Source organism: Chaetura pelagica, unplaced genomic scaffold (assembly GCF_000747805.2).
Source record: "Chaetura pelagica isolate M959 unplaced genomic scaffold, ChaPel_1.0 scaffold169, whole genome shotgun sequence".
In the NCBI taxonomy this organism is placed as follows: domain Eukaryota; kingdom Metazoa; phylum Chordata; class Aves; order Apodiformes; family Apodidae; genus Chaetura; species Chaetura pelagica.
The window spans coordinates 817796-830158 of NW_009954616.1; the positions used below are offsets into that span (position 1 = coordinate 817796).

At 35.4% G+C, this 12363-nt stretch overlaps 1 protein-coding gene across 1 annotated transcript in view; it reads right to left on the bottom strand.

Annotated features, from left to right (window-relative positions):
- The window catches only part of POLK (polymerase (DNA directed) kappa), a 20559-nt gene that overhangs the window by 7980 nt on the left and 216 nt on the right, over positions 1-12363 (bottom strand). Inside the window, exons 2-8 of the mRNA XM_010005545.1 lie at positions 10492-10611; positions 6059-6211; positions 5544-5675; positions 4389-4542; positions 2041-2250; positions 600-724; positions 256-422 (exon numbers count right to left, since the gene is read on the bottom strand). Coding sequence (XP_010003847.1) covers positions 256-422; positions 600-724; positions 2041-2250; positions 4389-4542; positions 5544-5675; positions 6059-6211; positions 10492-10611 — 1061 coding nt within the window. The remainder of the gene's footprint in view (positions 1-255; positions 423-599; positions 725-2040; positions 2251-4388; positions 4543-5543; positions 5676-6058; positions 6212-10491; positions 10612-12363) is intronic.

Consider the following 12363-nt stretch of genomic DNA (forward strand, 5'->3'; position numbering starts at 1 on the left):
TTCCCCAATGACTCTGACAGACTTTTTGGATTTCATATTAGATATGGCTGTACAAACTTCTACTCTTCAATATTGTGTGTATCTCAGCCATAAATATAACACTTACAGACACCTTTTAAAATTTATTAAACATGCCAAACTTTCAGAATACCAGTTTATCAATAAAATAAGTCTTAAAATATGATGTATGAAGCACACACAAGGAAGAATTTAGAAAAAAGTAAATGCAGGGGAAAAAAAACACCCAAAGCATACTTTTCCAAATGTGTTGAACCCAAACCAAGGGAAATATCCAAGAAATTACGCCAAGATGATTCCGAAAAAAGAAGAGAAAGCAGTGCCCTCTGCTGGTAAAGTTCTGAACAAGTCACAATTCCAAGGGCTTTTAACATCTTCTCTGTTACTTTTCCTATTCCTGGCACCTGAAAAAGAGTAAGTATCACTATGTTGGAATCTTTCCTTTTGTAGATCCAATACCAAGAACAATTTCACTCAAAAACAACTGGGCAGACTACCTAGAAAAGTATATAAAAAAGGAGAAATCTTGCTTTTAGAACATTAGGAACAGTTTGCACAATAAATGTCATGGCATCTCTTACCTTTCGAATGGGCAAATCTTTAAGGAAGTCTAGCACTGCTTGTCTGTCAGGAGCAATTCTGCATTGCCCATTAGGTTTATTACGATCACTGCACATTTTTGCTAACATTGTATTTGGCGCTATTCCTTAAAAATAAAGACATGTTTTTAAAAAATGCAAGACAATGTTTGATTTCAACTATCCAATATTTAAAAGCACAAGATTAGCCTGCACATTTGGCAAAGACTAAACATAAGAAAAAGAATGATAATAACCTGATTTGTTACATATCTGCAAAAACATGTTGTAGTAGATGTGTGAGAATACAATACATGTGGCAAATTAAACGTAATGGATGCACCAGATGAAGTGTACTCAGTATTTTAAGACAGTCTGAGTAACAACACATGCACTAATTAGTCACGATTAAGAGGGTTAAATACCAAGTGTTTAAAAATACTGTAAGTCACATGATTGAATGATTTTATGATGGGGATTATGGTAAGACAAAAGGAAATGCTTACAACAGCAGTCCTAATGAACTCTACTTGAGATGGAGATACTGCTTCCTTGTATTTCAGCAAAAAGTCTAATTTTGACCAAAATTACCATATCAATGACTTTTGTGGGCTACCACTGCTATGTATTAATTTAGAAATAAATCTGTATTTCACTGACACTGGTAAGGATCAAGAGGAATTGCTCTTTTCTATCCAAGTAAGTGCTTTTACAAATGAACTCCGGAATTTGTTTAGCAAGAAATATAAAGTTATTCTGCGCTACAGTCCTATTGTTCTAACCTTTTATTTGCTCACTAATTTAATGTATTATTCAAGGTGGTAGAAGTAATTCTATTTATTATTTATTAACATTATTTTTTCAATTAGTCTTTTAACCATTTTTCATTTTTGGACTTATAACTTCTGATACACTTCTGTTTTCTAAACACTGACTTATCCTCAGGAAGACAAACTTTCAGGAGAATAAAATTATTATTTTGCTACCACTTATGAAATTAACAGATACGGCAGGGGGGGAGAGGGTGTCTCATCCTGCTTCTTCCTACCAGCTGTTCCTTTACCTCCACTTACATTCAACACTTTCCTAGCCCTCCATGTCTGCTTCACAAAACTCAGCACACCACGACGCCTCCTGACCCCGTTCACAAAGCAGTTCAGATGGCATCCAACCTAAGTGGCTATGGACATACACTTTTTTTGGTGACCTAATCCAGATTATTGTGAAGTGTTGAGATTCACAGACAGGCTGTCAGACAAAACTTGAATAGTAACTGTTAAAAATCTAGTGAATAGTTTATTAACTTCAATACATATTTACTTATCTGAGAGCTAACTTTTTAATGAATTCCAATATTGCCTTAAGTAAGGAACAATGTGGAGAACTGTCAGAAATACTAAACATTATTAGAAAGCATTATTATTATTAATCTGTGTCTGAATACCTGCACTAGCAGTCAGTTGAGTTTTCTGCTCAATCTTAAAGCGAATTTCCTTCACAACTTCCTCTGCGGAAGTTCCAAACACAACTGAATTTTCCACTGATTCATCTCTTTGTTCAGGATGGCCATCCATAAGAGGTGTGCTGTCTTCAAACAGTACTGGTGAAGGAGAGTATCCATCTTCATTTGATTTGGCAGATATATCATCTTTGTCTGTGTTACACAGAAACACAAACAATTAATCCATGCATGTAAAACAAATGCTTTATTGATTTTTTTCTGCAGTGGCAGAAGACAGTTCATTAGAAATTGATTTTGTGCTTTTTTTTCTGTTTGGACAAAAGAAAAAGTAATTATTTAGCCAAAGAAATTGCATTGCTTTTTTGTTTGAAGAAAGGAGAGTCATAAATGTTTTATTCTTATTATGATTTGAGCTTGGCTGAGGTTGGAAGAATTAGCTAGAAAACTGGACATAACTTTCAGAAAAGCAACAAGGTTTAATGGTCTACAGCTGTAGCAGCAGAAAAACATTAAGAAGTTGGCATTATTTTTGTTTCATATCAGAGTGAAGGTGAGATGTTCCCTTTTTTAATGGAAATAAACATATTTTGCAGAAGCTTTTTCAATATTCTCCAAAGAAAATTAGGGTTCTGCAATATCTGGTTCTAGAACTATCAGCCTGCACTAGACTGCAATCTAGTTTCAGCTGCAGGCATGGAGGAACAAGTTACATCAGCAGACTTTTGTCTGACTTTACAAACTTTATTATTATAGTTTCACATTCTGAGTACTTGTTTGTATTTCATAAGAACAAAGACGTCAAAGAAGTATGAAGAGGCAAATGAGTACACTTTGTAAAGACTATGCCAGTTTGTTTCCTTCTATTAATGTTTTCCAGTAAGAATGTATCCTTGATTATCCTCCTAATGGCTATGTAGATAATATTCTGGTTTGTGCACCAATCAACCATCTGTATGACTCTTTTTCTTTATTCCAGATTGCATATACAGTTGTGGATGAGGTTCCAACTCCATCTTCTAGAGCCAAAAGAAATTCAATCGTATCTTAAACATTACTTAACTCCTGCAGTGTTCATTTATATATTTTCAGACTTGTAAAATAATTGTGTGCCTAGAGCTTATGTACACTGTCTTTGCAGACAATTTATCATGTTCCTGATGTACAGGACTCACTATTCTATTTCAGGAAACATCTCTGCAAAACATAAGTAACCTTTAGAACACTAAGTTTCTCATAAGATTATTACTACTTATTTGCAAAATTATCATGTTGAATTGTAAAGGAAAAATACACATCTAAAACATGCAATTTGGTTTAGTAAACCTAGTACCCCTTATCACATATTTTACTCAAGTTAAAAAAAGAATCCCATTTCAAATGTTCTGAAGTGTGTATTTTATGCACAGGTGAGCAGCATAGAAAGTTAAACTAATAAATTTGAGGTAGAGAGTACATGGGAAGGCAATTATGCAAGGACTTCAGCATCAACACTTTCAATCAATCTGAAGCTTATGTTACACATGTGTCGGCAACAGCCCCTTCTCCCAGTCCTGGTAATGCAGTTGATGTAGTGAACAGCATTTTGTGAGGCAAGCAGCCGTTCTGTGAGACTGAGCACATCACGTATTTGATCCCTTTCGTCTTGCTAACAGGTTCCAAAGATCCTGTGCACCAAGCAGACAAACCGAATAGATTTCTTCTTCCCTCCCCTACTAGCCTCAAGGTACCTGGGCATCAGACCAATTACTCCCTTCCTTACCAGCCTGGAAGGTCCCAGGCCAACCCAGCGGTGTTGATGACCCCACCACAGCACAGGGAATGTAAAAACATCCAGAGCACTGTCTGTAAAACCAAGCAGTTACAAGTCTTCAGGGAGAACTCGGACCCAAACTGCTCTTGGACAGTGAGACCAGGACCCACTGGTAGCCAGGGACCCCTTCACCATTGTCAGCTTCCTCCAAGGACTGAGGAAGCTACTCATATTGCTTTATATTATTTTTAAGACTAGATTATGATTGTTATATTGATATAAAAAAACGTGTACTAAGATCTGACCTGCAGAAGGTCCAGGTGACTGGAAACTGCAAGTTGTATTATAAATGCTGCATTACGCTACTTATAGATTGTGCTCCATTGATTCTGCTGCACAAGGCCTGTGCTATTCTAATAATAAATTCTGTGCTCTACTATTCATAATTTCCTGTTAACAAAATAAAGCTTAAATTGTAACCGAGATGTAGTGCCATCATCATCTTGCAAAGGATCCCTAAAAAAAACTGTCTTGACCCTCAGGGCCAGGTCACCGCATGAAAAAATAATAGTTTGCTTACCTTTTTCTGTAGTGCTTTCTGTGTTAAAAAAGAATCTTCTCCTATCTTCAGGCCAGTTCAGTCTTTCCTCCAAGTGCTCCGTTATATTCAGGTAGGCTTCATCTAGGCCCACAGGCATAAAATTGGGATCATATTCAATCAGTATTTCTCTAACCTTGATAAATACACAGTGAAAGTTTAATAAACAAATCAAGGTGAACATCTAATACTTTACCCCATCAAACAACAAACAAAATACATATAATGAAATGCAATATTCTTAACAAGTTCAAACAATTCTGAAATGGTCATATTTATATATGATTTTTTACAAAAGAAATTAGAAAAGCCAAGTAAATTCAAAATTAGCAATTAACTTACTTTATTCATATGAACAGACTAAGGCTTCATAAAAATAAATACATAAATCTTGGCATAATTTCACTGAAGTCAGGAGACTTGTGCTATGCACTGGTTTAAGACCTGCAAAAGATGCTTTTTTTCCCTTTTATTTTTCCTTCTTTTTGTTTGTTTGTTTTGTTGGGTTTTCGTTTGTTTGTGGTTTTGTTTGTGGTTTTTTGTTAGTTTGGTTGGGTTTTGGGGTGTGTGTTTTGTTTTCATTTTTTTTACAGGATTTTAGGTATCTTAACGTTTCTCTGCGCACTAAGTAAGATCACTTCTGTTAAAACATAACGTGATTCCTTTTCTCCCTAATTTGTTGCTTTTTATTTCAAGTCCCTTATTTTAAAACAAATTCACCTGCAGTTTAAAACTCACTAATGCTCTTTGCTTCTCTCTCCAGTAATTAGCATTTGAAATTATCCTTATTCAATGTGTGAAATTATCATCTCCTTGTTTCCTATGTACTTGCAGCTTCCTAGTAACTGGATTATGCTCCATGGTTTTGAAGTTTTAAGAATAGTTAGGCTTAACTAGTGTCACCAGCTCAGTATACAGTTTTGAAAACCTCTATCAGAATCACTACTGACTTCATTAAAAAGGCAAGATGGGTGAATATTATGCTTTCTCACGTTCTTGCCCAAAAGTACTGATATTTTCTTCACCTTATGCTCAACACCACATCACTGAAGAGTTTAATACCACTATTCATATTCCCTAGAACAGATGTAAAACCAAGTACACTGACTTTTTGTGAGAGAGCACTTTCAGACTTACCTCTTTACTTACTCGGCCATATTTTTCAAAGTTTAATGGTACTATAGTTAGATGTGGACATAGCTTTTTAGCAATAAATCCAGGCATGGCTGCACGTACACCAAATCTTCTAGCATGGTAATTTGAGGTAGACTTAGAAGAGATTAAATAAATTTAGTATTCAGTAGTCAAGCTTTTATTGAAGTTTAGTGTTAAATAATCAAGTCCTAATCACATATATCCATGCAGAAAAGACTGAAAAGGCTAAGAGTTTATACACATTTCCCCTCTCTCCCTCCACCCTCACTCCACAATCAGTCTTTTTACATTCTTTAAACTTTCATGAAAAAACTTTTTACTGAAAAATATTGTGTAACTCAGATGGTCTAAACTAAGAACAGATGTTTCCTCTGTTATTTTTCCACACTTATAAAAATCCTCTGTATAACATCATTCTATCATGTTACTACTGTGTGGTTTATTAGGCTTTAGATTTGTGTAATTGATTTATTTGTTAGCTTGACATTTGGCCTTACCAACATACTCATTGATCCCACTGCTATAGGCTTTTCCTTCAGCTCTGGATTGTCTCTCATTTCCACAGCTGCATAAAAGGCATCCATGTCAATATGTACAATCGTATTGCTAAGGTTACGGCTCTGTTCCAGTTCTATCACAAGTTTGTCCACCTGAACAGAACAAACCAATAATTGAAAAAGTATTAACCTGGTAGAAGTGCAACTGTACAGATGATCCTAAAAAATTCAAACTGGTCTAGCATATGATTAAAAAACCCCAACAAACCCTAACCCCACCAAATCCGCACCACCAAAATACTCAACCAAGTTTCCGATGAAACTTGCGCTCAGAGAGAGCACTGCTGCAGCACATGCTACAAAACCCCCTCAAAAGCCAATGAAAAAAAAACCCAACTCAACAAACAACAAAAAACCCTTCTGCATGAAAAAAACCTGTAGAATCTAAGGCCACTGAATATGAAGTTTTAGTTACTGTGATACAGGTTGAAACTTCTCAAAACTGAAAACAAGCTATTAGAGAATTTTCAACATTCCTAAATTAAAATATCACACTTCATGCAATTGGCCCAGACAGGTGAAGAGAAGACTTAAGAGTTCATAGAGCAGATCCATGTCAGAAATAAGGTCTCAAGCAATCAGGATCCTTTACTGCTCACTAAACTACTGTTAATCCCTTCAGAAAATTCCTCAGCATGTGTTATAGAAACCCATGTAAGACTGGATTTCTAGCAAAACAACTGTTGTTGTTGTTTTCTCTAAAAAAAGAAAAGCCCACACACAGAAAGTGTGTTTTTATTCCAAGAGACAAAGATGTATAATCAACTAGTAAACTGTGAGCAGTACTCCTGCTTCATCAGGTCCATGGTGCTGTGAAGCAGAGGCCAAACACACAGACGTCTCCATGAAATATTTTAATGGCACTTAATTTGCTTGCATTCTTTTACCAAAAGACTTGCAGATCATGTGCTTGTTTCTGAAATACCTTTCAACTCTGAATGTGGCACGAACAGAGTGTTACCAGAAAGCCTAAGCATGATTACTTGAAGACAGTTTCTCTTTTACCCCATTGACAGAGCTGTCCTTAGAGGAAAGCCTGGATGAGAAGTTCTATAAAGCAGATTTCAATTTTTCTTTGAGAATAAAAAGAGATACTATGTTCTTTTATTTCTAAGCTAGATTTAAAACACCCTAAGAAGTACAAGCTGTAGTTCAGAAGTTTTATTTCCCTATAGTGACTTTTAGACAATTTGAAGAGTAATCAATCTCTAATTCTCTCTTATCCCATAATGTAAACTGCAAGTTTTCAATCTTAAATTACTTTGTCAAAGAAAGATATAAAGGATTATTAAAAAATCTCTTACATTTGTAAAACCATCTGACAAGCTCAACAGACAACAAATGCTGGTACCATTTTAAGACAACAGTAACTATTTACAGAGTACACATCTGGGATAAAACGCATATGGATACAAATGGCAAGCATCAGTACAGCAGTTTGCAAATCTGGCTGGCAGCAGCTGGACACTTTTTAAAAGATTATTAACTACTGCTGAATTTCATGCAATTCCACTCTAGGTTGTTATGATAATCTAACTCTGTTACAGGAAATTTTTCAAAAATTAAGAATTAACATTATATTGTCCAGTACAATTTTCCTTGTAAGTATATATATAGTTTTTCTTAAAAGTTAACAGCGACATTCCTTAGGAAAACTAGCTTTCACATTTCATATTATAAAAAAAACAACCAATGAACCAACCAACAAAATTGTACGTGGAAATGGCTGTTTTAAGAAGATTTACAAGTACTTTCTAATATCCAGTATTTGCAAAATCAATGGTGGTAAGTGACCTTCTGTAAAGAAGGCTATCTAACGAAAACTGTAAGAACAGGAGAAATACACTTAAAAATTCCTTTGAGTACATACACATTATGGGGACAAGAAAGACAGCATTATGTTGCAGACTCTACATTTCCTATTCTTGTTTCTACCATGTAACCAGGATTTTGTCCAACAAATCCAGTAAATGGGGATATTTTTGTTTGTTTATTTGTTTTTACATTACAGCACTTATACCAACTGCCAGTATAGGAAGCTGTATCTGAGCCTCTACCCAGTTTACAAAGAAGCTTTGATCTACAAATGAGAACTTGCAGCATTCATGGAAGTAGATACATGGTATCTTTGTAATTCAGAAGTACATCTCACTTACAAATTTTAGGAAAACAAATTATCTCATGGTATATCAGAAGGTACTACTCAAAAGACAAATTAAGGAACTGGATAGACAACAACAAAAATGAAAAAAAGAAGAGAATGACAGCTGACTATATCCATATCTGAGGACCTAGAGAAGCTGATTAAACAACACACAGCATATATTATGAAAACCAAACTGGACAAGTAAGACTTTCAAAGTTAAAGGTGGAGATAATGGCCTGGGAAAGCTGGCAGGAAAGTGACAGTAAAAAGGGGAGGCATTTAGCATGTCAAACAAAGATAAAGAATGTCTGAGCCAGAAGACTGAGGACTTCAGTGGGGACTCGGGGGGCATAGACAAGAACTGCTTTGAAAAGAGGACTGATGGTAGTCTGGGGATGTGGGGCAGGAAACGGAGAATTTGGGAGAGGATAAATTAAAAGAGATAGCAAGAGGGTCAGAATTTGTGATGAAAGTAAGAGGGTAACAACAATTATGAATCAGAGCTTAACTGCATACAGAGGATAGAACCAAAATCCAGGACTTCAAGCAGCAAAATGTAAAATTCGCCAGCAAAGTGTGCATGTCATCCCCCTCTAATGACAGTCCTCATGCAGCATGGCAACAGACTTAACAGTGATTCCATTGGAAATAAAGACAACTGCTATTTCAGCAAGTGTCATAAAGATTTCAAAGATAGGCCTTGAAACTCAGGCACCAGGAAGACCCACATGAAAGACGTTCTCTCTCTTTTTAAGCTTTTTTCTTCTATTGAAAGCAATTTTCATAATAAAACATGAGTAGTCAAAGCCATTCAAATTTATTTGCTTTCACTATATGCATTATATCTTATTTAATTACATAACCACACAGTAGTTAGAATCTTTGTAATTTGTGTCATTCTTTTTATAAGAAAGATGGTTCTCCGTAAAATGCAAAGTTCTGTGGTAAATGACAGATGGAAATCAAAGTATTTTCGTAATTAAAGCAGAGACATGACTGACCCATGTTGAAGACTAACTAAAACCAGCTGAGGCATACAGGCTTGTAACAGAAGTACTCAGTAATAGCAAGCTTTCTGGACACAAATTTGACACAGGCAGCTAATTTACAGAAGTGATTTGTAAATCTGCAATGAACAAAAGAAGATTGTACACCAAAGCTCGAGACCTATAATCCTTACAATGGCATTCAAAATCAACGGATGTATTTAATCTTCATGTGCTTTAGCTACTCATCTACAAAACAAAAATATCAGTCTACTTTGGTGTAGTATTGCAAGAATAACTTAAAGAATTTACACTATGTGGTGCGCAACATAGAAAAGCCTATAAGGAAGTCAGTAATTGTTCATTCAAAGCCTGATTAGACTAGTGTACAACAAATAAAGCTTGGGGCCACCCACTGAACAATGAGGACAACAGTAAATATTGAATAATTGCCCACTCAGTGAACGCTGTCTGTACTGTGCACTGAATGAAGCAGGAATTCTGTCAGGGGAAAGCAGCAAGCCATCATGTAATTAAAGACTGAATCACAGTACAAATTATAAAGAAAAGGAATTAAGCCTCTACAAGCGACTTTAATTCTGCTTTGCTTAAAAATATTTAGTGTGCAACCTTGGTGCTGTTTTTTTTCTAACAAACTTTCAAGCAGAATGATACTTTGGATACTATTATCTGTCATTAGCATTTGAGAAGAGAAACAGCCTTTTCATCTTTTTAGTTCAGGACACTTGTATTTCTTGTGACTGTTTGCTATGATGATTTTTTATTAATTAGCATAAACAAGGAATAAATTCTATCCAGTAGAGTTGACAACTGTGATCCTCTTCATTCCACTGTAGGCCACTGAACATAAAGATACATGCATTATAAAATCAGAAAGTAAATTCAAGGCTGATACGATACTGATTGACAAGGTATTTAACAAAACTTTTACATAAAACATACTGCCATGCCCTTAAACTGACCAGGCTTAGAAGAACAGGAATTACTTTTCTTCATTTTACTCATTCAGAGAACATTTTGGAGTGATTTTAAATCTGTTCTTCTAGCGAGTTTTTATTAAGATTACATCATCAAAAAATTATGCACTTCTACTTGCATTACTTACATCAAAATGGTGATTAACACTGTGTTTGTCATCAGAATTTAACACAATAAACTAGAACACACCAAAATGTTTGCCATTCTCCATTTACTCCAAAAAGTCTTTACAAGATTGGTACCTGCAGCTGTGCTTTCAAGAGCTGTTGTGTTGTAATTTTCTCTCTAAGCCGCATCATTTTTTCAATGCGTTGGTTAACTTGTTGGTCTTTTTTAAGCTCATTTTCATAAAATCTAGAACCCTAGAAGAAAATTACAAAAATGCTAAGGGTTTTGTCTTTTCCTATGAACAACCATATTTGATCTTTAAATGCAGAAAAGATAAAATACAGTAATGGTTTCTAATGCATACCTTTGATATTCATACAAATGATACATAAGAGAGAGCAGTGGTAGTTCATCTCTCTCTCCTCAAATGACACATACACTTCTCCTTCTCAGATCTCTCTAACTAGATTTGTATAAAGGACTCTTCAGAGAACTTACTGTGCCATTCCAAAACTTGACAACAAAAATTTCAAAATAGTAGATAAAAGCCATGCTAGTCTGCAATATCTCCAAGATAAGGAGTAGAAAATGCTAAAAGAAATCGATTTAAGCATTTACTATACATGGAAATAAATAATGACATTGTAAAAGTCAAATCCACTTAAAATGTATTTCATTGACCATTTTAAGAAGACTGCAGAACTAGATTCTATTTGGAAAAGGATGATGAAAAGCAAATGGTTATAAAAAAGCCCTCTTGCTCTCAAGCATGTAATTGCTCCTTCAAGAAAAGGAATTAATAAAAGGAGATGTAATGAAAACATAAAAATACAGTAGTCTTGTAGAGAACATATCATGTGACTCCCCTTTCTTATTCATAACAAAGAGGGCATTCAATGGAATAGAACAGAAAAGAGGAAAATCCAAAACCAGGAAATAAAATAATTTTTTTCAACATCTGCTTAGGTTACAAGAGAAGTAACGTGAAAGAAGTGGTAATGTCTTTTACGGAATCACCTGGTAATATCAGTAACAGTGGACAAATTTTCACCTCAAAGCCTCTTACTACCAAACTGCCACTGATGCCAAGAATTCAGCAACAGTCAAATAAAAATTAGGTTATTTATATATAAAACAACAATATCCACTTTTATAATAATGATAAAAAGTGTGAATGGCAACATTGTAACATGTCATGTCTTGCGGTTTAGAAGACAACTCTAACTAGAAGAACTTAGGGTGTGTCTTCCTTCAATATCAGACATACAGTTTATCTTTTCTCCCCTCTGCAATCAAACCTGCCTTGTTGAGACTTACTGAAAGAAATAAGTACCAAACTCTGGGGTGGGAAACAGCCCAATACTTAAGACTGTTATTAAGCTGAGGGTTTTTTTTACATCTCTTACAAATGAAATACACTTTTGTGCAAGGAAATATAAGAAAACCCAGATTTTTTTAAATAAAGTGTTATCCTCATCAAGGTCTATTGGAATTCTCCTCAATAACAAGTAAAAGGACTTAATATTCCAATGCCTTCTAGATTTGTGGGGTCCTCTGTATATCTTTGGTACTAAGTTGCACACTTCTGGACACCTCTCTTGAATACTGAGAAGACAGTCAAGAAGACAGGCAGCAGTAAGCACAAATTCTACTGAAAACACTAGAAAACCTGACATCAAATTCATCAGTTACAGGAAGGTGACCAACAAAAGTAGATCTGATTGGCTGATTAATGATGGTGTGGACAAAAGGAGTGGAAAAAGGGAGAAGAGGCCCAAGGAAGCTGAAACCTTCACAAACACATCTGGACAATTCTGTGATATTTCTGTACTTCTTCAGGCAAAAAGGGAGCACCAAAGGATGTACTCAGTTGTGCTCCTCTATGTCCCTGTTGATGAATTCAACAGTACCTTATGGTCTCTCCCCTTTCATCCCACACCAGCCTTTCTTAGAAGCTGCCCTTCACACATGAGTGGTAAAATCTGGGGGAGGAAGAGAGCCTTATG